This window comes from Mesitornis unicolor, unplaced genomic scaffold (genome assembly GCF_000695765.1).
Source record: "Mesitornis unicolor isolate BGI_N332 unplaced genomic scaffold, ASM69576v1 scaffold22907, whole genome shotgun sequence".
In the NCBI taxonomy this organism is placed as follows: Eukaryota; Metazoa; Chordata; class Aves; order Mesitornithiformes; family Mesitornithidae; genus Mesitornis; species Mesitornis unicolor.
The window spans coordinates 33,299-60,490 of record NW_010194636.1 but is presented as its reverse complement, the minus strand read 5'-3'; the positions used below and the strand labels follow the sequence as shown (position 1 = coordinate 60,490).

The window sequence follows — 27,192 nt, the reverse complement described above, 5'->3', positions numbered from 1 at the left end:
AAGAAAACATCTCCAGGAGATGTAGCTGACAACTTCAATGTTGAAGGTAAACTTAACTGTGATGCTTCTTCCTCACAAATTCTCTACTTTAGAAAGTAAAATAATTATTTTAAGTGAATATATGCAACCAGGTAATCCTTATTTAAAAGGTGCATTGTATTTCTCTCCAGTATTTCACCCTATTGTAGACCTACCGCTGTAAAATAAAACACTGAATATCCTCACCACAATCGAGCCATATGAAGTTTAAAACCTGGCAAGAAAGCATCACATGTAAAAATCACATAAGCACATTTAGATACTAAAAGCTAAACCTACCATGCCACTCAAAATAAAACTACAACTGGAACCAATGTGAAAAATGTTACAAATACAAATCTCACTTTAGTAATATAATTTACTTTCTCATAAGAAGAACTTCATGATAATTAGACCAAACAAGCGTATTGTCAATTTTAAAGAATGAAAAACTGGTAGAATAGGTTAAAATACTAGAATGCATACCAGAAGAGGCTTCCAATCTTTCTAATCTGCTGATCAACCAGTCAAGAGATCCAGAAAACTGAGCACAGTTTTTACGATTCCCTCGAATCAGAGCCGCTATTGGAAAAGAGAGAGAGAGAGAAATCGTAATTTTAAGCCCATTTAAATTTTTAAAAATCTGTGTCTTGCCTCTTCAGGAAGGATACAAAAAGATAGATTCTTAATCTTTAATTATGGATGTTCTTGATTTAAATTTAAATTTTAATAACGTGAATGATGGTTAGATTTAAGCATAAGAAATAACCCTGACATAAAGCTGACCTTTAAGGTTTTTGAATCATTTTGGCTTCACAATCATCTCTGCAATCCCTGCAAAATGCTCTACATGACATAGCCAAGACTGACACTACAGAAGTCAGCTGCTACTGTAGAAACAAATTTCTGTAAAACTGCATTCTTATAATCAGAGGAAACACTGAAAGGGCAGAATACGCAGCCAACAACATAGTTGATGAATTGTAAATTATTCTCTATTCTTGGCCTGAAACATATGTGTTTGCACATATGCGTGCACACCACCTCTCGGAGAAGCAGCTGTTCTACTATAAAACAAAAAAATAAGAGTGAGGCACTATCATTTCTGTTTGGTGTGTGGAACGGTGCAAACAGCTTTTCTAAAGATTGTTTTCCAATTCTGTCACCAAAATATTTCAACCTGAAATTTCCATGGTTATTTTCAGCAGCAGAGACTGCTGGTCCTGCTAAGAGGCAATGGCCTCTTAAAAATCTATGTTTTATTGCTGCAGAAATTCCTTATATAATATTGCAACTGTGGTTTTATGCTGTTTCATTTATAAGATGTTAAAATTACAGACTTGTGACATAAATATGATCTGAAACTGTATCTGCAGAGGGGAAAAGCAATCTTGGAGTCAGTTGCAGAGAAGTTGAAGCACTTACAGTTTTGTATGAGGAAAAAGACCAAAATCCAATAGCTTCATAACCAAAACCAAGGCAATGACAAATAACCCCAAACCAACCAACCAACTCCCAAAAAACCAAACCAAAACCCAACCCCTAACAAGCAAAACAAACAAAAAACATTATCTTGCTCTATTATATATCAAATCTATACTCCGAAATTTTACATAGTTAATCAATCATGACTATAGTTATTTGAAAATACTTGGAAATCATAAGAGGAGTAGCATCTTGTTAAAAGATATCAATTAGAACTAAGAAATACCTGCTTCTGCAAGTGATTTTTTTATTGATTATATGTAAGCCACATAATCTCACCATGTCTCAGGTATGAACATAAAATAAAGGCAAGTAATAGTTCAGTGCTTCATGTGACATCAATAAATTTAACTTCATTAACCACAATAAGACACAGATGGTTCCATAAATGCAGGGAAGCAGAAATTTGTGAAAGGTTAGGATTCAAGGGTTAAAGCTGTGTGTTAAATGATGTGCACAGCCACTTAACACTGAAAACAAAAAATACTATTGAAGTTCTTTTTTTGCCCACTGCTCTGATCAAGACTAGCATCCAGCTTTAAAGAAATAAAAACCAAACCTAGGATGTGGTCAGTCAGATAAAGTCACATCATTACATATACTCCTGTGCATCTTTGGCGATACGGAAGGATGTATTGATTGTATGTGTTTGTATGTGTTTGTAACAGAGGAAGGACAGGTGCCTTAGCAGATATATGGCAACCATTTTAAATTGGAAAAAGGCAGAGTTAGATAGGATATATGGAAGGAATTCTATCACAAGGGTGGTTGGGCTAGAGGACCTCTGAAGGGCTAGAGGACCTCTGAAGGTCTCTTGTGACTCAAACGTTCCATGATTTTCACATGTGACAGTTTTCAGTCTCAACTCAAAGTCTGTATTCTCATCACAGAGAAATACATCATGATGACAACAACATGACAAAAGCCATGAATTGCAGCATCACAGTTTACTTTTATTTATGTGCAGACTCAAAGTACTGTTTGCTGAAGCAAGACCGCACAAACAAGAGCTATTTGTCACCCTTGCAATTACCGTCCAGCTCCAGCATCAGAGCGATGTACAAATGCACTACAGCCAGGTGGAAGCCGAGCTTCATAAGCGTTCACTGCCAGAAGATAATGCAGTTAGGGGAGCAGAGGGACACGGAGACTGGAAGCCAAAACCAGCCTGTGCACTCTTCTTCTCACTACAAGTGCATGGAAACAATGCTTGGTATGGCATCTTTTGGCCTCGGCCATTGGGACAAACAGACTTATACAGAAATGGTTCAGCAATCAAGCCACCGCTTCCTTTGGTCTGCTTGAGTTGTGCTTAATGCAACAAGAGATAAAACAAACTGAACTGTTACAAAAACTTCACCACTACCATACATCTATGAATAATCCAAAGACATTTATACTCCATAATCTATGCTCTGAAAGGTTATCTGTTGATTTTATTGAGACATTTACTCTCTGCACCTCGTCTAGATACTTTTAAAAGTTTATAATTCCTGTTGTAACTTCTTTAATTGATTCTTCAGATCTCAGCTACCATTAATATACATTAAATAATAACCTTTAAAAAAAACCTGAAGTAGATTCACTTCTTTTAGTGGGCATACATGTGCTGAAAGATAGATTAAGATGTAAACATTTTGCCAGTGTTCCTTCTAGATGATCTTTTTATATCAGGGTTGGAAAAGCAGACATCCCTAAAAATCACCTTACATAATGTCACATTCTCAAGCATTCATTGACTTATTAGAGTGGGTAAAGAGAGAAGCAGAGGGAGGGAAAACTTAACAGTAATACCAGTGCGATGAGAAGCTCACATTAAGATTTACTATTGTTTTCACCAATTATTTTCATGCATCATTTAATATTTTACATGTTAAACAGTTTCTACTCTTTCTGACTGCCAATGATTGAGCAACTCAGATTAAACAATCTTGCTTGCAAGCATGAAATACAGGTAAAACAGCAAGACGAATTTCCTTAATTTCCTACCACTATAAAACTCATAGAAATAAAAAATATTAAAATTACCTTACAATGTTCATAAATTCTAGCAATCCAATGTTAAGAAATGCCACATCTGGTCACCCTAACCTGTGCATATGGACTATGCCACAATCTTCAACTACGTGGAGGTAGCAGGTCCTAGCAGCTCCTCAACCAGAACCACAGACACATAAACCAGCCTGTACCGAAGCAGCCACGGTTCACCTTGCTCCTTCCTTGATTTCTTGGAACACAGGAGGAGGTTTCTGGTTTCCTCAATGATATTTACTGTGTCAACTTCTATTTCCTCTGACAGAAAAGGTAGTGGGCCAGACAGAAGCACCTCCTTGGTTTTATCAAGGACCACACACCATGTGCTGGTTATCCTTTTCCCCTCCCTCAAGATCATTTCTTCTTCAAGAGTACAGTATGACAGACCTACTTTGACTATGAAAAAGTTTTTTAATAGTACTATACACAGAACTCCTGTCTCAGTTGCCTCACTTTGCTGTTGGGTAGTAAGGAGAATTTATATGCAATGAGGCATGACATTAAAATTTCATTTTCTGTGCCTCTGAATTCAGAGGAAGGCAAGTTTTCAGCACGCCTTACACACACCAAATACTGCTGAATATTCTGAAAAAAGGTCAGATCCCACAGCTCCTAATTTGGGAACTAGCACTGCTAGAGTATTTTTACCTAAATTTCTCTCTGTATCTGTTCCAGCAGCTAATAACTTCTATTTGCCTTACTACAGAAGTTTCCAACAGTACACTTATTAATAGTTATAATTATTCAGATCACTAATCATAAATGGCACAAAAGAACGCCAAGATGATAGCTCTGTTTTCCAAAGATGAATTAAAAGGCTCACAATAAATAAGGTTCAATGCCACACACTGAATAACAAAGCGAAAATTAGGTATTAGTAATAATCAAGCACTAAATAAGGAATGGGGTCTATAGAAAAACTAGTATGTGATCATGTTTCCCAACACATACCCACAAAAGAGCCATACCACACACACTGACTTCATCCAGGCACATCCTAACAGAAAGCACACGGCACAGGCACGCGTGTGCAGCCTGCAAAAAGGTTCACTCCACAGGGGTCACATCACCGTCCCCAGTCACCTAAGGTCAGTAATAAAATTAATGTTTAGGGTTACTTATGGCAATGAGAACATCTGATGACAGAGGAGCAATGAATTGGTCTCTTAGGAAGTTTCCTTTTGTGGACAATTAACAGCTTGGCAGGAGTGAACACGCAGGCAGCTATAGCAGTGGACTAATTACCCTACATAGTCATAGTAGGACATAAATAAAAATTGGTGGACAAAGAAATCAGGCAATTAAATGCTACTACCTAAATAGAAATTTTACCAGGACACCAATCATTAGATACTTACAGAGCATGTTATGGGATTTTTAGTGACTGCAGGTGGACAAGACCTTTGCACCTTTGCAGGGGACACTGTGTCACTGGTCACTAGCGACCAATAACAGAGGTCTTGTTTATAGAAACTTTAGATTTATGTTGCAGTCTTGCAGCCAGACAAGTGAAAAATAATACACTTCTGCACAACTGACCACAACGTCACAGCTTCTTAACACAGGAATGACATTTTCACATAGAACTTTTTTCACACAGTTTTGGGTAGTATGCAAGATACATCAGCAATACAATGATATGAAAAAGCAATCATTCATTTAATTGAAGTCAGAAACATATCAATTATCATATTAGCTTATTAGAAAAATCACATTAGTTGAGTGTTTTCAGTGTATTTTATTCCTAACCACAGTCAAAGACACAGAAATGCAAAAATCTTGTTTAATTTGTATCCTAAATTTCTACACAGTGGAAAGCCGCCTATACTACAACAGGTATGTGGGTTTCTTTTTTTTTAATATGAGTATTATTTTGAGCTAAAACAATCCAAGTAACACATAATATGTCTTACCTAGTAATTCATACAAAGAATTCAGAATAGATTTCCACGCTTCTCCAGCTTCCTTCCCAGCTACATCTGCAAAATGAGCTGCACTGCTGTATACATTCAAGCGATCGATACATTCAAGAACAAGGTTGATCATACCCTAAAAAATGAAAAGGCTCAGATTTTAAGAGAAAAAAAAAAGTATTGTTTAGGTGCAAACATATAAGACTATCAGAAACCTAAGAAAAACGATGAAAGGCAGGATATGCAAAACCCAAGAACATATACACGAAGTCAGACAAGTGGAGTCGAAGAAGTAATCTCTATGGAAAAATTTTTCTTGACTATAATAATAAAAATATACCATTTAGGATGGCCAAAATAAAACAAAAAATAAACAGTATGCCAGAAATAATTTTAGGCAAGTTTCTATTCTAGAAGGCATTTAGGCATCGGACTAATTATAGGCAACTATCACAACCCTAGAAGTAATAGACAATTCTAAACGAGATAATTAACACACACCTGTTAAAACAAAACAAGCTTTTGCATCGAGAGGTTAAATATAACAGAAGAAACTAATTCACACATAAGAAGTAAATTATGTTTAGAATTCTGGACACAAGGCCATATCAATATCTATTTTTTTAAAAAAAGGAAAATGAAGCATTTAAATATACAAGAAAATCAACAGATTTGAAGAGATTATATAAAAATAGCAAATAATTTGACTCTTCACAGAATCACAGAATCTCAGGAGTTGGAAGGGACCTCAAAAGATCATTCAGTCCAACCTCCCTGCCAGAGCAAGATCACTTAAACTAGGTCACACAGGAACATGTCCAGGTTGGTTTTGAATGTGTCCAGAGAAGGAGACTCCACAACCTCTCTGGGCAGCCTGGTCCAGTGCTCTGTCACCCTCACAGTAAAAAAGTTTTTCCTCATGTTCACATGGAACCTCCTATGTTCCAGCTTGCACCCATTGCCCCTTGTCCTGTCATTGGACATCAGAGAGAAGAGCCTGGCTCCTTCCTCCTGACACTCGCCCTTTACAAATTTATAAACATGAATGAGGTCACCCCTCAGTCTCCTCTTCTCCAAGCTAAAGAGACCCAGCTCCCTCAGCCGCTCCTCATAAGGGAGATGCTCCACTCCCTCCATCATCTTTGTGGCTCTGCACTGGACTCTTTCAAGCAGTTCCCTGTCCTTCTTGAACTGAAGGGCCCAGAATTGAACACAATATTCCAGATGCGGTCTCACCAGGGCAGAGTAGAGGGGAAGGAGAACCTCTCTCGACCTACTAACCACTCCCCTTCTGATACACCCCAGGATGCCATTTGCCTTCTTGGCCACAAGGGCACATTGCTGGCTCAAAACTCTTGACTCTTACAGGACAAAAAAACCACTGCTAACATAATCCAGATAAGACAGTGCTAGAGACACTGCAAGAGGGTACTTGCAGACACGGTGGTGGAAAACGTGGAGTAAAGTGGAGCAGTACCTCTTCCTGGAAGAGGTTCTGGCGGTTCTTCAGCGCCCGGAGCCGGTTCTGCTTGTCCTCATGCTCCAGCTGCTCCCCAGGGAGGTGGAAGTAGCCAATCAGGTCCTGGAGGCTCAGGCTGACTGACTCGATGGGCAAATCAATGGTGGAAGACTTCACTTTCTTGCTGAGAACATCAAGGCCTCTACAGTAAAATGTAAATTAATCTTTATTGTGAGCACATTATCTGAAGTGCCATTTTTGTAGCAACTTTGTAGGAAAGAACAGGAGCACAGTTATGATAATAATTTTGTTCCTCTCCAATTCAGCTTTTCCTTCTTGGAGTAACTTCCTGTCAAAACGAAATTGTTAAATGCTGCCTTGGTCTCCCTGTGCACTCTGCAAAGATCTCTACTGTAATTTAGCAGTACCCTGATTTGTGAAACCTTATAATTAAATTGTCTTTCCTTATCTTTTATGTCACTCTTAGAAGCTTCTAAGAAAATGTGTTATTTACAAAGTGACCTAGCCCTTGCATTTCTTTTGTACTCTAAATGTCATACAGCAGATAATTCTCCTGATAGGCATTTTTCTCTATGATGTTATTTATTTAAGTACCTGGGTAAATGTTTTTCAACAAATTGACATGTTTAGGTCTTCGGCTGTGCATTGATTTAGGACATGGGTGTTTCAGGTCACCACCTCTCACACTGTCTTCTCTTCTAAAAAATAAGCTCCTCTGAAATTCTTGTCATTCCATAAAGCCCTGCAACATATCAGCTTTTTTCTAACGTCACCTACGCTGACAAGAGAGGCCTTGCATCCATTACTGAAGTCATAAAGATCTGTGAGCTGGCATTTTACCAGTGTTATTTAAGAGAATATTTGGAGTAGGAAGATAAATGCATATTGCATAAATCAAGCAGTATTTTTAAATTGTTAAAATACTATAAAATAAAATATTTTCTATTTTCCAAAATATTAAAGAAACAAGTAGTATTAAAAGTGTAATGGGAGGGTAGAAAGAAGGTGTAATTTCATACTTTTAAGGAAAACATTTTCTTAAGACTATGAACTTCTTCAGCGTATTTGTGTCTCATACAAGTTTGTAGTTATGCAACTACCTTCCAGGTTTTTCAAGAAAGAGTGCTTTTAAAAACCATACTTAGAAAAGAAACAGCTAAATGATGCACTTCATTACTTCAAGCAAACTTTGTCAAGAAAAATTCTCTTTCATGCATTGTTTGCATTTTCAGTACATTTATGCATTTAAATCAAGATTGAACAATGAAATAATATTAGAAGACGGAGAAAAGAAACTGGCCAATACTTCTCACGGTACATCTCTGCTGCTAACACAACGCACTGGCACAAAATCTGGTCTGAGAAGTATTCCTCTCTTCCCTGTTGTGAAAAAGGGCACTTTGAATAAAAAGAAAAAAAAAAATCTAACAAAAATAAGAGGAAGAAAGAAAAGAGATTAAAAGATACTTTTAAAAGCACACCTTATAAACCTGTTGAAAAGGAAGACTGTACTGCGGATGACCCGTGCTGTACGGGATTCTTCATTCTGAGATCTGGACAACGTTAAACCATCATCCATGTGACCCTCATGGTGCATTATTGCCTGCAATATAAACAGCAGTCACTGCAAAATGAAACATTATTCACAAATGAGAAGTATGAAAACTCACATAGCAAGGCAAGCTATTCAAGTTATATACCAAAAAAAAGAAAGAAAAATAGTTTAATTAAAATCAGATAATTCCATGTTTTACTTCCTTGTGTACAAGGACACAATTGCACTGACCCAGCAGGTTCAGCTATAATAATCTCAAACCTACAGCTTCTATAAACAACATCCTTTTAAAAAACAGTAAAAATCAAAGTCTAAGGGTTTATGTTCATTGTTTGTTTTTGTCAACCTTAAAAATAGTTCTTTTACGTAGCAGCAGATCCCTAAAGCACAAAACAAGTATTCCTTACTGGTCCTCATTCCCAAGGATGTTACTGGCCTTCTTTTCTGACTGCGCCTTGAGTCACTACTGATAATTTACAGTTTTTCATGTTTAGTTAGCATGGCTCTGAAGGTATTCAATCCAATTTACATAAATATTTTAAATTATTTTAGGTAACAATGTTTTTTTCATACACACATGCACAAACTATTTATATTATATACATTACTATATTATTCATTAATGTAACTTATTTTGCATTATTTTAGAATTATTTAAGCTTGCTGAGAATTAATTTCCTCCAAAGTTATACATTTATGATAAATACTGACACAAATGTAGCTTCTGGAAGATGTGTTAAGTCATAAAAGAATCTTTTTCCTACTTTATTATGCTGAGTTAGCATGCTGCTTGGCTGTGGTTATTCTTTAAAAGAAGAAATCCCTCAGGGCTCAAGACCCGAGCATCCCAAGCCAAAAGGCAATATGCTCCCACGTGGAAAGAAGAGATTTTGAACTAAAAGCCTCCACAAGCCAAACTACAGCATATTGAAGTAAGGCATTTTAGCCTATTCTATAGGCTATTACTAATATTTTAATTTTCCCTCAAACATATCCAAGATTTATCAGTGTTTGTGGGTTAATATCTATAGGCTAACAGGCGTGCTTTGTTCAGCTTTCAGTTTAAGAATTCAGTACAGCGTGTAATTTCTCAATATGTGACAAAAAACCCCAAAACATTTCACAATGAAACAAACGTTTAAATATTTGAAACCTAGAAAGCAGCTGTCTGCTGTACTTCCCTTCACTGCCCCCCTCCTCTCTATCAGCCAGGGATTGAAGGAGACGCATTCCCGTTTCCAGCCTTACCTTCCGCTGCACAGAGCCCATCCGCACTGACTTGGCGTCGGCAGACTGGTACGTGAGCCATAAACCAGTATCGACGTGTTGGATGAAGCAGATGGAATCCCCGTATTTTATTTCAGGTGCTCCCATCCCATCCACCTCTTTTCTTGTCCCTATGTCCAACTTTTCCTGAAGAAGAAAAAAATATACACAAGAACAATAACCAACATGTTAGTATTTGCAAAAATACTGAATGCTAGGCAATTGTCCAGAACAGGATCTAATGGGAAATTTTAGATGCTTCTTTAATGAAAAGAAGAAAAACTGGCAAAAGTGTAACTTCTAGTTAAATATTTAGGAGAAAGATGGAGAGAGAGATCCCATCCATACAAACATCTGGCTTAGTACACTAGGAAATTGCAGGTGCATTCATTTCACCTGCCCAGAACTAGGATAATAACTGACTGTACATGTCATTAATGAAACATAAAAGCTTACAGACCACTACCAAACACATTGACTCTCCTAGCTCAACCAGACATTAACCTCCAGCAGCTTTTTCTGGAGGATTTTTTTTTTCTACCCCAGCATGGAGAAGATGAGACCTCCTTACAATTTATTTCTGAGTGTCCCAGAGAGATGGCCTTTAACCTGTCACTGCCCACTGCTGCCCAACGATCAGCTCGGTAATTCCCAAGAAAAGAAATCCGTTTCTGTGCCTTTGGGAGCAGCCTGTTGCCATGACATAGAAGAAGAACGGCACAACCATGCATCAGTCCGGCTAGTGTCCTGTATAGACAGCAGCTGTTTCTGGACAAGAAATGTAGTATCACAAACAATATTAAAGTTTGTAATTGTAATTTGACGTGTTCCCCAATACCTGGCTCTTCTAAGAACCAACTCCTTCTCCACAGACACCAGTTTGTAAGAGAAACAGCCTACACACTCTGGTTCATGGCAGATCACCTATTTAACCTCTTCAAAAGCAGACGGATCATGTACCTCTAAACACATTACAAAGGATCAGTATGATCTGCATAGCAAAATGATCGGCAGTAGAGGACAAGCCACGACCTTCAGTTTCTCAGAGTAAAGTTACAAATAACGAGACAAAAACTTCTACATGGTCCATCCTACTAAAACCAGGAAAGACCAAGAGAACAATTACACTACACACATGCCTTGACAATCTGGGGAGACAGCTTCCCAGTAAAAGACCAGGTTTTGAAATGAACAGAAAACAATAAGTTACTAAAAGATTTTTAAAAGTATTAATTAAGTTAAGGGAGATGTCATGTAAGTAGATTTTCACCCTACAATTATGCATGCATTTTGAAGCACTTGAAAAAATATTAAGTAAATTAAAACTCAGGTGAAATTCTTATTATTACTTTTCATTACATTAAGCTTCCAGATATAATCTATTCATCAACACAGATTATTAAACTGTTTCTGGGTATAGATGTTAATTTCACTATCTTGTAAATGACAATTCCTTAAGTGCCAAAATTCTTCTTAAAATCGTGTCCATTGATAAATGGCAATAATTGATTTATTAATACATCTGATGCCAATTAATGAGTTATTGTGCACTTCTATTTTATCCTTAATTCATTATTTTGTTCATGTAATTTCTCTAAATGTTGTGTCCAATTCTTTCAAAAACTAGCATAAATAAACTGAAAGTAGGAACAGTCGGCAATTAAAAAGCTACTTCTAATAGGACACTGCACACAAATGATGATACAGGAAAATATAAATTAGGTCTCGCTGTTGTATGAAGAAATGACAGTCTGATTACAAGCTCCGCTCTTTTGAATTTTCTTCATAAATAAAAGACACTGTGAACCTGTGAATATATTGTGCTTCTACATTGTAAGATTTTTTTTTCCAAGTCTTCCGCCTTACAATCAACTTCTTAAGTTATGAATAAATGAATTCACAAATTTTCCTCATAAAGCACTGTCGATAGCATGAAGGATTATTAAATTATTATTCCATATTTTTCATAAGGGGGTTGACATTGCAATCTTGATTTCAATTAGAATTAACGTTAATTTTACTTCGCGTAAAAATTGTCTCCATGTCATCACTTAATAACTGCATATTGGCACAGACATTACGTGGTGCAAGTTTCCAGGCCACTACACTCGCACCCTACGCTATTGCTACATAACCATCTGCTAATTCTTCCCACCGCAGATTTACAAAGAAAAGCCCTTTTCAGCTTTATTTGCAGGCTGGGCCCATTCAGACCATCAACTTCTACACGACAAAGGTGAAAAGCCTTGATTCCTTCCATGGGAACAAACTGAAACCACTGGCGTTTGCAGCAGTCTGTGCAGGAATGTAAAAAAACAAGAATGGAAACGAACAGGTTCTCTGTTCATTCTGGCTGGAACCCGCCACATTTTCTCCAGAAGGACATGCTCTTTATAAACTGTTCTTATTCCCTGCACCCAAGAACAGAAGCCCATCCAAGAATACATGCCCATCCAAGAACACAAGACAATCTTCCCACATTTTTTGTGGGCTAAATGGACAAAATAATTTTAAAAGCTTTTATCTTAATGTGGGAAAAAAATATTCTATGAAGCCTCGTCTTAAATGTGTTATTTTAGTCTTATACTTCAGTTTAGTTCCCTATGACATTCTGGAACAGATTCCCAGGATTAAGGCTTGTTCTATCCATGCCACTTCATCATCTGACCCACTACTTTCTAGTAGTGAAAGGAAGAACTATGACTGTGGCAAAAAAGGACTAAAACTGCTGTTAGAAAGATATAGCCTTCTGGCACACTGCCACTAATAATGCTCTGTATCCAGCAGCAAAGATAAGGGGCTGCCTTTTATCTAGGAATAATTATTTTGGGCTAAATAAATGTGACAACACAACCAAAAGGTTGGTGTCCAAACATGCACGGAGGAAAAGAGCCCCCAAAGCTGCTTACCTTCTCTCCAGAAGCTTTTCTAGGACTGCTAAAATTTTGAAATATATATTTAATGTTTTTTTCCAGAGAGGAAGGCATCTAAAAATTTTGATGCTTGCATCCTAATAAAGTGAAACACGATACTCCCTCTTAAGGAGTCCTAAGCTAAGAGACCAGAGAGCAAAACATATATTCCTCCCATGTGGCATCTCCGTAATTCCTTCCAAATAAGTCTTTAGCTAAAATTAATGTTGATATCCACAAAAGTAAAAGACAATATGATCTCCCAAACCTCCAATTTCTCTGAAAATTCATATTTAAATATCAGTAAGATTATATGTCACATGCTGATGAGCTTATAGACCCCTCTTAAAATATTCTCAGTTACTTCAAGAATTGACTACCAGAACACATTTCTACATGCCCCAAAGCCTTTTTTCTCTCTGCTCAGTACAGAATAGGTTTGGTCACTTAACAGCTAAACCAAAACATAACAACTTTTTATTTTGAATATGGTAGAACAAAGCCACTTCAAAATATAAATGTTCAAAATATTTCCAAATAAGACTTCCAAGCTCGGGATGAAAAAAACAAGTGAAGAAACTTCAAATACACGGTCTATTCTCCAAAACACATCTGCATATGCTGTTTAGGGAACAGAGAGGAACACACTTCTCCATATCAAGAAAAGATATTCTCTGTATTGCTCACAATTCTTGCCTTCAAGTATTTTTTGCACTAATTAATCCATGTCACTCTTTTTGGAATCACCCCAACTAAAGACTTCAACTGGAGAATCAGTGGATGAATTATTTTAACCTTCTTGCTTCAAAGGAGAATAACTGCTGAGATCTGTAGGAACTGTAACAGGCACTCCCCAGTATAATTGCATTGCATTCTCCTAAAATATGTAAATATTTCTATGGCTTCTCTAATTGGCTTAAAAAAATACATTGTCTGAGGATCAAAACAATCACCTGAATTGAAGTCGTTGTTATCAGAGTGCAAAAGTCTACATACTTGCTTTCAGGTATATATTCATTTCTTATCTTCACAAGCAGACAAGTAATTAAAAATATATAAAGTACACATTACAGAGAAGTTACTGGATAATTCTGATTATTATTACCATATATTTCAGAATTTTTTTTTTTTAGAAAACAACCTTGTTGGAAAATTTTCAGCAAAATCATGCTGCAGGTGAAAAGTATGAGAAATCAGAGTATTTAAGAATTTAGCGTAGTACAATTTTTAACTGTTTACTCACAGTACAAAGCACTGTTCTGAACTTGAAATGCTTAAGTGTCAAATGAAAATTCAAACTATGGTAACTTAAAATTAGACCACAATAAAGCACCTAATGAAAAAAAATCTTGATTTTTCAATTTGATTTACGTAATTCACAATGCTATAATTTTTTCCTATCTAAGACAACAGACTTAAGCAGTAAAGTACCAGGGAAGTTCATCAGAAAAGCAAAAAAGAAACAAGAAAACTGTCCAAAAGTGAGCAAGCAGAAAAAAAAAAACCAAACAAACAAACAAAGAAAAACCCCCCAACCAAACAAAACAATCCCACAAAAACAAATGCACAAGCAGCATTACCCAAAGAAAGTATGAAAAAGGAAGCTTTCTAAATATAAATTATACTGAGGTTTGGGGAGGGGTTTTGTAATCAGTGAAAAGGTAGAAGAGTTTGATAATTCATGCAATAGGAAATATCTAAATCTTTCTTACTAAGGAGATGGGAATTACTACCAGTTACATTAATGCTGCAGTGATCCCCTACCTTGGAAGAACGAAAACAGAATGCCGTAGATTTTACATCCGCTTTCTCTTTTTCTGCAAGAAGAAGACTCTTGTCATCCAGGAGACTTAAATATTTTCCCGTTGTTATATGTCTTAGTCTGAATGGCTGTCCCCATCTAATGTGGCTGCCACTCCACCTAAGGAAGTTCATAGGAAACATTCGGTTTTTTAAACAAAACACAGCCTACTGGTAAAAATATTTTAAAGAACATTATATTGTCAACTAGTTGGTGAAAGGATAAAATTCTAAATGTTGGATTATCAGCAAGAAAATGGCTATTTTGTGGTTATCTCCTATAAAACCATTCTAATAAATAATCTTAACATGTTCCTTTGCAGAGGCTGCCTTGGTTTCAACTGAATTTCTCCTGGGAGAGACCCAGGCCGCCTACAGGAAAGGCAGCTTCTGCCATATGTGGAGCTGGGATCTGTCAGTTCCCTCACCACGTTCAGCTACAGCAGCTGGCTCACTGCCTCTCCCGCAGCACTCACCGCCAGCAGCCACCACACTTCAAATGGTGTGCAAAAAGTTACATAGTTACATCAGCATATACATTAAAATCCTCATAAAATAAATCTTAAAATTATTAACCAAAGATGGGCCTAGATTCTTCACATTCTGCAGGAGGAAATAAAGGAGGGAAGGCAAAGATTTTCTGTCTAAGCTCCTCAAGAACTCCTTCATTTGAAATACTGGGTGCAGGTTTCCAACTTCTCGCCTTAAACTGCAAAGTCTCCTCTTCTCCCCATGTAACTTCTAAGGGTAACCTTGCGTAGGGGTACTGGAGGGCGCACTTCACAGAGCCTTTCCACAAGGCTCCTCAAATATTCCCAAGACTGGAGAAGCGCCACAGCTGGTATGGTTTCCTGCATCTTCACAAAACGTTCTTCAGCCTCATTATCTTCAAAAGTTTACATTTCAAATGTATGTGAACACTGCTTCTTGGAGGGGAAATAATGCTTCTGCAAACAACAGTAACTCTCTGTGCTCACTGTTGCTTGAAATAGCTTGGAATTATCAACAATTATCATTGTTCATGTAATATCAATGAAATACACAAAGACGTTCCCTTGAACTCACTCTGATTACAAACTTACTCTCATATCAGAATTCTGTATTGCTGCTTCTTCTCACTTGCATTTAAAGTAATGCCAGGTACAACATTTAAAAGCATAAAATGCTTTTATACATGTTTTGTATACATTCATGGACCAGTCTGGAAATCCCTATCGTCAGCATTTACACAGATTTAAGTTGTTTTCATTTTCCCAGTCACACACATGCAGCAGACGAAAGCACTTACTTGTGCAATGCAAATACTTGTTTGTTTAAGCATGTCCTGAAGAGCTGCCTATACTCTATGCAAAGTATGCAGAACTGAACTTGGCAGGCATTTTTAAAATGCAGGAGCAATCCCTGGCTCCTGTTTTATAACAGGATTTTTTACACTTCAGTAATTAAACTTCCAAACCTTTTCAGTTATCAGTTTTAAAGAGGCCAAAAGAATGAAGAGGTTTTCCCCTCAACTATTTTCTTTCATAAACTTAAATAGTCTCTTCTGCTTAAGTCGAGGGGAGGAAAGAAACTTGGAAGCTTTTTATCTCAGAAATGCATTTCTGCTTTGTCTGCTCCACAGCACAGCCAGTGCACTCCCAGAGCACACCAGTAACTGTTCTGGCACAGCTTCTGCTTCTCACTTAAATGAAATGTCCAGGCGTGACTCTCAGCTCCCATGCTGCCGGGCCTAGTAACACGTCAGCTTTGCACCTTTCATATTACAGGCTGTGTCGGCGAGCTGCCTTTTCTTGAGCTTGATTCAATTTTCACTTGGACCCAAGAGCTACGGACCGTAAGAAAAAGCAACTAATACATGTAGTGCAATTGAGCCATGCTCCTAGTCCTGCAGGAGAGGAAAAAGGACAATTTATGTGCACTTCCACGAAAAGCAGAAACTATCTGTGAATTTTCTGATATTTCTGTGCCATTTCTGACTTCTAAAAATTCTTTTCTGCAATGTGAGAATGAGATCCCTGTCACTCTTTGGGAGAGAAGGCAGTGCTGACTCACTGTCCCATGGCAGGGCACTGTTTGTTCAAGCTTGCCACCAACACAGGACATTCAGGAATAATGACTCCTTTGGTATCATTTAAAATTATCAGAATTAATATTATAACTGCAGTCCTTCTGGGAAGGACTAGAACTGATGGAGGGCTTGAGGCATGCATAACCTAAGTTACAAATCGAAGTATTTGCATGAATAGTCATGTGCTGGCAATTCAGCAAGGAATGTCTGTAGCTACTGGAGTATCCTACAGGAAAACAGAGAGGTGAAGGACTTGTGGGAGAGAGCATTATCATTGGGATTTTATTTTTTGGGTTTTTTTCCTAGTAAGAAAGTGATAGTCCTTAAAAAGAAAGATCACTGCTGCCTTTGCTTGGTTGTTTTGGGAGTTCTCACTATTTCTCCTAGTCATGTATGTTCAAATGTTTACACATCAAAAGTTTGTACCCAATGCCTGTCAAAGCACGGTCTATGACAGCTGGAACAAAAACCTGTAGTTTCCCAAATTCCCACATTGCTCCAGTGCCAATGCTTATTAGGGAAGTACATGCAGTGAGGAGAATAAAAAGAGATGCTTCCACAGTACCTTTGTTGGCGCTTAAGCTCTCTCAAGGTCAATTTTAGTCCAAAGGAAAAACCTCACTGCCCTACCCATTAAGATTTATTTTATTAAATAAAATGCACATGCAGAAAATGGCATCACTAGAGTGTAACCTTTCCCTAAGCTGTCCTGGTTTAATCTCTTAAAAGCAATCAATTATTAGTCACTAGAAATTTTATCACAAGAACATACTGTAATAGAATTTAAGTGACATTTCACAGTGCAGCTACTTGAACAAAGAAGGCACAATTCCTTACTGTCATTCCTACACTCATGCAAGGCAGCATTTTTTCTGTTAATTTTAGCCTTTAAGGACACACAAATGGCTCAAACACGTTAGGAGGTGGCACACATGAATAATTATAATCAGAAATGTTTTCCTCAAAAATGTCATATATATTTGTAAAAAAGGTAAACTGTGAATTCACTATTCACAGCTATAACAACTTCCAAAATAATCAAAACATGCACAGCATGTGTGCAAACAGGCACTCTCTACAAGACATTCAATTTCTCATATGTTACAGAGCACTTTTTGAAGGTTATTGTAGTATTACTTGTCTGATTTTATAGTTATCAACCTGATTTTATAAGAATACTCTTACGATAGAAGAAGCACCCTGCCAAACAGACTTCTTTTTCTGAGAGAGATTTTACTTACGCAACTCTTAGAGTCTCCAGTCGCCAAAGGGAACGAGCGTGAATGGACACGGCCCCACCTTCGTAATGGACAGTTCTGAAAAGCAAGCACAGGCTCAGCTGGAAGGATTCATCACATTTGTTTGCTCGTTCAACTACACCTCTCATTTTAAGACCACCAAAGCAAATATTGCAACTGTCAGACTTAAAGGTTATCATATTCAAAACCAGTTCTTATCAATTAAACCTTCAGACCTAGTTGCCCAAATAAATTTGATTTTAATTAACTTTAGCATCCATCATTGTTGTATTCATAACAATGAGATTTACACAGTGTTTGCTCAGACATCTCTCACAGTGTTTTAAGGATAGGGAATGCAGCAACAAAAAAAGCAATAACATGATAATTCTAATATTTCTAGGTTCTAACAAAAAAAACCAACCAAGTATCAGATGATGATAAAGATCTGTGAGCCCTGCATGCTTCTAACAAAAAAGGTAGTGTTTTCTCAGAGCTTATACTATTAAAGTAACAATTAAACTTATTACGTTGCGTTATGATGAGTCACCTATTTGGCACTGCATTTTATCGTCATAGCACCTGAAGTTTCTCCGCCATACTGACCCAGTCTTCACACAGCTCATATGTTAACAGCTTCCTATTTTCAAATTTTAATATGTAATGACTGCTCTCTAACTCTTCCATATATCCAGAAATCTGAGTGCTTCTAAAAAATAGTCAATTAAGCCAAAAATAGGTTGGGTTTTTTTTCCCTCCTTTATTCTAAGCACAGAGAAATGATATATTGGATCCAGCAAATGGTTTCCATTTTATGGTCACAAAAAGCCCCAAATTAGGTAACCTGCGTCTCTTCATAGCAAACCCTGAGGATTGTGGTGAGTATTCAGCACTGCCACTCCGAGTAACATGCACTGCCAAAAATAGCCAGAGGCATAACCACAAGGAATATTTATATTGAAACTGTGGATATTTCCCATTGTTTGTTAGAAGCAATTTTTTGAGGACCACAATTTTACAATCAAGGGCCTAGCATTTACTAGGCTTTAGAAGCTAAAGCCTTCCTATGGATGTAATCCAGAGGGACAGAATGCTTAGTAAAGAAAATAATGCAGCACTGAAAGAGATGGTTCAAACCCAAAAGAAATGGTGAGTTAGAATATACTTCTCAGTACCATTAACAACGGATGGAACTACTGACATGCTAAAATTAATCTTTGAATATGCTAAAAAGTACTAAGGAAATAACCACTCCCAGACATTGCGAATGAATGAAGACAAATTATACAGGGGGGGGAAATGAGTCAAAATACAAAATAAATGTTCCTTACTACCATTACAGAACCACTCATACTGAATATTCATGACCAATGTCGAAATAGCAACTCTGGCACATGCTCCATGTACCAAAAAGAAGTCACAGGTGCATATATAAACATGTACAAAATCCTCCCCTTGCCCTCATACCCAGTATTTCCATGCATTACCTCAGACATTTGCAGCAATGGCTGTGGTGCCAGGAGCAGCGGACAGGTATTAGTACGGTATTAGTAAGTCTCTCATCTCTCTCACAGAATGAATGAAATTCAAAGTCAATCTTACTTTTTATTGAAACTGACTTTCATTAGTGTAGTAAAATGCAAATGCTGTACAATCTCTCTCTTCTGTTCAGTCATTAGTCCAAAGTTTTGTTCTGCAGTGAACAATCTGGGTTTGTGTTGTAACATCTGAACAAGAACAGATCAGATGTGCCCCTGGGTGGATGGGTTCAGGGTTTGGGAGGATTGAAGAGGGTGGTGGGGGGTTTTTTTTAAGTTGAAACATTCTGATTACATCCTAGCTTATTTCAGCATGAACATCACCGACAAAAAAGCATTTGGAATTCTTGCACTCCCATAATACAAAATTTAACTTCCATGGCAGAATTGTCTCTTATGTGACTGTCCAGCCATTCTTGCCTTCCTCTGCTCTTTCAAATGGGAACTGTCAGTCTTGGAATGGCCATGTAAGGTGGGAAAATGGGAAAGAGAGAGAAGGGAAGAAATCCTAACTAAAAAAGTGCTGTTTGATTACCAAAGGAAATAAAAACAATCCTGAGATTGTCACTTTATTTCCACATGAATGAAGGGTGCAGCAGCAACAGAGGGAGGAAAGACAGCAAGGCAGTAATAGGCACTTTAGGGGTAAAAGTCAAAACGGCTGCAGCAAAGCCTCAGCCAGAGCACAAGTGACAGCAGTCCATGGGGAACAGAGACAGAGCGGGGACTGGAGGGCTCAGGATCATGCAGGGAAGCAAGGGGAGAAGCATACAGACTGAAGTCAAAGATGGAGCAGGAAGGCATTGTGTGGGCAGGAAAGACTACGCACGCTACAAAAAACAAACTTGGCACAAGCACTAGAACAGGGTGTAAGTCTTTGCGTCTTTAGCTAGATATCATCTTCTCTACAGAAAAGACAGTAAAGAAAAGGCGGTTTGAATAAAAGATCTCTCTCCTTATTTGAAGGGCAACTCACTTTGTATGCCTTTACGCATACTAACCACTGCCCCAGAGCAGCTGCATTCATTCATAACCTCCATCATTGCGTCTGTTTTTACTCTAAGAAGTATAAAGCTTATTTTTAGTCCCTTTCATTAAAATAAATGTAGTAAAGTGCTCTGAGATTGCTCAAACCAACTTCCTTAGTACTTGTTTCTATATAAAACCGCTATTTGATAGGATGCATCTCATTTCGTTTTATATACTCTTGACAACAGTTCAGTGCTGAAAAGGAAGTGATTCCCAACATGCTAACCCTTCCCAACCTGATAAGTCATGTCAGACAGCAGCATTACTAGGTTAAAAGAAACACTGCTTTCAATGACATGCGAATAATCCACAAAAATTCTCCAACTGTTAAGAGTTCCTACAGATTTACCCTGATAGGATGGAACAAATAAAATTTCAAGTTGTGAGATGCACAGAAGATGCGCATTACTTGCCAAACAGTAGAGAAAACCTGCACATTACAAAACCTTGTTACGAACTTACAAGCAATATAAATGCACTAGGAAAGTATAAAAAACAGCAGAAAAAGAGAGGACAACAAGAGCCGCAATGAGTGTGAGTCTTCACCTAGAAAGTCTAGGATACCTTATACTTTCTGAGCAATACTCACAGCACTACTTTTTGATTTTTTTTCCTATTCTTTCCAAAGCACTTTATTTGCATATTCTACATTTCTAGAGTAAAGATATTAACCATTTTTATTTCAAATGAAAATATCTATAAGGAATTCTGAACCTTTGAGAATTTTCAGTTTTTCTTTACTTTAAACCTTATCTGGTTAATTAGTTGATGCAATGAAGTCATTTTTTGCTTCATCTCTAACTGCAAGTTACATTTAAACCACCATTCTTTTCCTGACTACTGTGTTAATCTGCTTAATTCCCCTTAATATAAACAGTCACCAGAGCTGGAACTTGCCACCTCATTTGTTTTACAACCCCATGGCCAGCTCCCTAGAGCTGCCTTGGGGGAGGCTGTGGTTGCTCCCTGCACTCTGGGATGGGATGGAGAGGCAGAACAATGGGAAACAGCAAAAAGCAAAGTCTGGCATCTAAATCTCTCATCTCGACTACAATAATGAATTAATTACACAGGTTTAAAATAGACAATCACGTCTCACAACCCCTGTAGAACCATTATTGAATTCATATTCTCATTAAAGTATTGTTGAGCAGAGAGAGGGCAATCATTTCCATGAAATCCACTGACTACAAACGGGCAGTAAATTACATTGAATGGCAGTGTTTCAATATTGCTGGAGCAGTCTTGGTTCAAGAACTGTAAATCCTGAGTTCCATAGCAAGGAAATAATGGAGTAAAACTCACTGAGTTGGAATGAACCAGGGCACCGTAAATATGGCATAAATAACGTAATATTGTACCTGGTTTATACACAGTGAATAAAGCCAAGTAAGACATCAAAGTTCAAGTTAAGGAAACTGTTTCACTCCCTTCAATGACAGGCAGTGCTGTAATGTTTGGAATTTGAAAAATCAGCCACTGAGGAGGTCTATAGAGTTTTTTCAGACTAATTTGTAAAAGCACAATCATTACTATTCAATGCTCTTGGGTTGCTTTAGGAGTGGGGGAGAGTTTATTGATTTATACTGGGTGAAAACTGTCTGAGTTTACTTTTCAGTCATAAATAACCCCTCACATGCACCAAATTCCAGGCTTTCTAGGGTACCACAGCCTTCACCAGCTCCAAATGTCCAAACAAAGCGTGTCTTTTACCCGTCTAAAGGAAACAGCATGGAAAGGAAAGTGAAAAGGAGTTGACACTGGCTAGGTCACTTTGATTTAAACTGTCATCACTCGACAATCATGTTTATCCACTTCTGAGACTAACACAACATGTTCAATATAATTTACAAAAGACCTAACTCAATATGTTTCACCCAAAGAAACCCTCCAAGGCAGGAATGACAACTGCTGCTGGAAGTGGGCTACGCATATCCGTTCCCTCACGAAGGGCTACTCTGACTGGATAGTTTGTGAAACTGGAGTCTGCTTCGCCTCAAGTAATACTCTGCAAAAGCCAGGAGCACTTTGCTTTCTCTCACAAGTAATTTTTTTCTGTAATGATGTATTTCTGAAGGGTCCAAATTGCACTGCAGTCATCACTGTAAAATATATGTTGCAAATAAAAATGTAAATTGGTTGCAATGAGAACATCCAGGCCCCCTTCTGCACTGAAAACCATGAGCACTCCCAGCCCTACTACTGTGAGGACTTTAAGTTCTAGAAGAATATGGATGATGGTGGTATAATAAAGAGCAAGCATCACAACTCAATCAAAAAAACCCAAATAATGTTGATTACATACTTCCACTGCTACCTGCCATTAGGTTTTGGGGACAACTGAAGGACCACATGGAGGGATGCATGAGCTCAAAAATGAACCAAAGAAACACAGTATACATATAGAAAAAACTGTGAGACAAAGGGAATTTTATAAGCTTTTTATATGACTATTTCTGCCACTGCACTAGGCCTCTTCCAGTGTGAATGCAGATGCCTGGAAGGAAGCTGTGTTAGGTACCATAATTCATGGACACAGCATCTGCACCGTCACCATACCAAGGGGTCTCCACTGGGCTGAATGCTGCTGCACAAGAGTATACACAGCTGGAGAACATGTCGTTTAGTTTGGACTTCTGGTAGTCTTTGAAATGCTTTGATACTTAAATTTATGTAACTGTATCAATGCTCTAAGAATAGAGAAAACCAGCACGTATTTTTAGAAACTGCCTAGAAGGATCCTTCTCATCAAAACAATTTAGTCATTCCCAGGATTAGATACCAGGTGACATTAGAGAATAAATCTGTTATTTTAGGACTGTCTGATCTTTTATTTAATTGAAAAACCATAAAGAGGCCTTTGCAGAAAAATAAAAATGTGATAGAGGAATTAGTGAGTCACAACCGAGATGGAGCTGCAAACAAACCAAGCCCAACCATCATAGGCTGTCACTAGGCTATTTCAAAAGGCAATGAAAGGAGAGAGAGAGCATGGAATTATTACACTCTGAACTTCACCATGCTTTCTGTGCAAAACTTCACTTAAAATGAAACATAAAATAATTTATCTTACACTTTCCTACCTACCATATTTTTTAAATATAATTCAATCAGCAGTTAAATACCATCCAACAAAATAAGGTATGCATACATATTGAAGGAGTCAAAAATTATCCTTTTAGATGCTGTTTCAAATAGGCAATAATCCTAATTCGAGATGGAAATATAGAGGTTTTAAGCAATAACTATATTTATTAATCATTTAAGAGGAGAAAGTCTGGGGCACAAAGCAATTATAAGGAACTCCATAAAACTATAAGTAATCATAGATTATATTCTAGGTTTGTAAGAAAAAAATAATTTTTAAAATTTCAGAAAAGCAAGAGAACTCCAGAACAGTAGAATATGAAAAAAACCCCACCTTATTTTTATTCTGCTTGTTTATTAAAGAAAGGTCCTGAACAACAAGACAATTTCAGAAGATCAAATCCGATTTTTACAAAGCACTGGGAAGCAATGTTTCTCACTATTGCTCTCAGGAAATATAAATACATTGGTACAATTTGCTCTCTACCAGCTCTGCTGCTCTGGGGGTAGCAGACAGAGAGGGGAAAAGGCAGATGCTGCAGAAAGAATAACAACCTGGCTTGCCTACGGCAGCTCAGGAAAGGACCCTGTTCTTCCCCTGTCACTCCCCTTGAGAAGTTTTGTGAAAAATACATCAGGAAAGAAACCACCACACTTTATTTAAAGTGGTTTTAAGTCTGTAAAGGTGACAATAAGTTATCAAAAATCACTATTGCTTTTATACCTGGTAAGTGAAATCAGACTTGAACAATCTCAACAAGGAAGTTCATCACACCAATCTTCCTTCTTGTGAGCAATACAGCTCATCCCAGGATACTGCAAAAATCTGTGCTATCAGGGACACTTCATGCTGATTCAGCACCATTTGCTATTATTCTATTATTCGCTATTGTATATTATTATATATACTCCTACCTCCTTTGTTCCTCTCCATGCTCACCCGAGGGGACAGTCAAACACTCGTCCATGTGCCCATGCAGCAGCCTCAGCACATCTCCTCCGATCAGATAGCCTGCAACAAAGGGAGAGAATCACCTGCACTGGTCTGCACGCAGCAACATGGAAAACTATAGTTCCAACCTGTCCTGGTTTTGCTAGGGATTGAATTGTAGAATTCCCTTTAAATGACAGCTGCAGTGTTTGAGCTTTAATGAACAGAAGTTGATAGTGGAATATTGACTGGGATGGAGTTGTTTTCCTTATGAAACTGATAAGTTCTTTTTATTTTTTGTTCTTGCTGGCAGTTATTTACGTTTTTCAGGGTTTCGCCTGCACCTGCAGTTTCTTTTCGTTTTGTTTTTTTTTATCCTTTTCTCTGCAGGAGAGGTATTTTTGTCATTGTTTTTAAAGCGCCCCCCCACCCCCACCCACGTCACAGTACAGAATTAGTAGTTACTTGATCTGACTCTAAAGCTCTGTTTTGACTTAAACAATAAACTGACTTCTACATGAGCCAGTTTTGCAGAAATGCATGTAAAAAGAAATACTTTTTCTTTTAACTACCTCCCTCCAATATCCTAGTTCATTTTACAGACTATCCATTATTTTCACTTCAAAGCAATTTCATTCAACTGAATTATTTCACTTATTAATCTATTTTTAGTGGGAAGTTTTGATTAAGCAATGGCATTGTAGTGTGGTTATTCCTATACATCAACATTTTGTTTACGAAGATGACAACACAGTTTGCAGATACTAACAAAACTAGCTTTATTTTCCTCTTCCCTCTTTTTAAGGTGACTTTCTCCAGCTTGGGCTGAGTTTTGCTGAGGCATACAGGGTAAGGTCTCACACACTATGTGTCAGATTTGCTCTCCCTTCACAACCAGACAGCTCTGATTACAGGAGAACCTGCGCGTTTTGTTAGAATGAGGCCTTTCCTCTAATTCCTTCTGACACCATCCAGCTGATCTTCTCTAGAACAGATACAGCTTAAAGGTAATTAATGTCTATCCTGGAGAAAAATGAAAATGAAAAGGTAGAGCAACACAGAACAAGTGAATATGCCAAGAAATGCAAAGCTGCTAAAACCATATTGCATCATTTGCACACCATTTCCTGTGGGTATGAGCGCATAACACAACACCGTGCTCCACCACTGCGGACTTCTGCTTCCCAACCAGCCAGGCAGGGCTCATGAGTGAGGTCCAGCAACCAGAGAGATGGGCCCCAGCACAAATGTGTGTCTCAGCTAATGAAATGTACTGGGATTACTAACATGAATGCTACCCAGAGCTGCCTGCAGCAGGACAACAAGGAGAATGGAGTTCATCGAAAGAGGTAGCAGGTTGGAGAGGAGAAGGTTTTCTCCTCTTATCAACAGAAAGGTTTTCTCCATAACATTTAGGACACTGTCAGGCAACGCACTAGCATTTTTTTTTAATAACAGATTGCAACAGAAATCACATCAGCCAACCTGAATGTGCAGAATGGTTCTCACAGGCTGAAACCCCAGTGAGTCTGCGGAAAGGAGGCGCTGGCCATGCTGCCCCTCAAATCAGAATGAGCAAAGCTGCAAGAGCATTCCACAGCCGTGCTTTAAAATACACCAGGAAAAAAGAACTGATATGGAATTTCAGTGTATTGTCTTTTCAAAAAAGAGTACCCAAAAATTCCAGGAAGTAAGAAAGGACAGTCTTGCAGCTTTAACCTTTTTATGGTGCTATTGCAAAATCTACTCAAAACAGTGATTCTGTAGGGAACTAGAAGTCATTGGTCTTTACATCCTGACAAACTTTTCTGAAATGATGACTTCTTTCTTCTCTGTGGAATGAGCAAAACATAAATTCAGGGATCCTTGACCTTTCCTATCAGAAGTCGCATTAAAAAAAACCCCCACTTTCCAATTTCTAAATAAAATAAACAGAATTTGACAGTTCTTCTATCTTCTTTCTGTATTCCCCCTAATTTTGTTTTTCTTCCCAATCATATGCTCTCAACAAAATCATTCCCACTTGTAACTCCTTCGATTTCACATCCTGCTTCCAGTCCTCTTGCACAACATTTTTTACTCAGTCTCAGCAATAAGTAAGTAACCATGATTGCATACATCAGAATAATCTGAGATAATTTAAACCAGGACCAAAAGCCATTTTAGAAACATTATCACCCCTTTAGCAAAATGAAATTTGAATGAGCTGTTCAGCATTTAAAAAAAAAAACAACAAAAAAACCCCTAAAACTTAGAAAACCATCAGTGTCCCTTTCAGCATAATTTTCCTGTGCACTTTTCAGAATATTTATGTATTTATTTACTGGATTGGATGTTTACATAAGAGAAACCCACTCCTGTACTTCAGGCACACTTGGCAAAATAATTTGACTTTTCAGATATTTCATTAGTCTTTCAATAATTAAAGGTGACTCAATCTTACCTTGGGCAGCTTCACTTCCTGAACTAATTGGTGCTACACTCCAGAGCGTCTGCTGGAATGCTGCATCAACATGTAAGCTGCCATTGCCATAAGAGAGATGCTAAAACCAGGAAAGAGAGAGGTTTTTATTTGGGATTAATTAAAAATCTCATTACAGAACACAACAATAATATCAAACATTATCTTGGTTCTTCTTAAATTATTCATATTGACTGTATGAGTAAACACAAAATCAGACCTGACTACTTCTCAAGGGACCTTAAAAATAAAGCTAGAATAATAACAGCATATTTGCCCCAAAGAGCCATAGCTAAACGGCACAGAACAGTCAGCTGTTCGGGGTCTTACACCACAGTAAATATTCTGAAGAAATTATTATGAAATGCTGTGAGGGT

At 37.7% G+C, this 27,192-nt stretch overlaps 1 protein-coding gene across 1 annotated transcript in view; it reads right to left on the bottom strand.

Moving 5' to 3' along the window:
• LOC104543301 (ryanodine receptor 2-like) overlaps window positions 1-27,192 on the bottom strand; it is a gene marked incomplete at its 3' end in the record, with an annotated part of 48,549 nt that overhangs the window by 7,560 nt on the left and 13,797 nt on the right. Inside the window, exons 5-13 of the mRNA XM_010187881.1 lie at window positions 26,798-26,897; window positions 24,339-24,435; window positions 17,773-17,847; window positions 14,428-14,584; window positions 9,734-9,898; window positions 8,412-8,533; window positions 6,928-7,111; window positions 5,451-5,586; window positions 505-600 (exon numbers count right to left, since the gene is read on the bottom strand). Of these exons, the coding sequence (XP_010186183.1) occupies window positions 505-600; window positions 5,451-5,586; window positions 6,928-7,111; window positions 8,412-8,533; window positions 9,734-9,898; window positions 14,428-14,584; window positions 17,773-17,847; window positions 24,339-24,435; window positions 26,798-26,897 (1,132 nt within the window). The remainder of the gene's footprint in view (window positions 1-504; window positions 601-5,450; window positions 5,587-6,927; window positions 7,112-8,411; window positions 8,534-9,733; window positions 9,899-14,427; window positions 14,585-17,772; window positions 17,848-24,338; window positions 24,436-26,797; window positions 26,898-27,192) is intronic.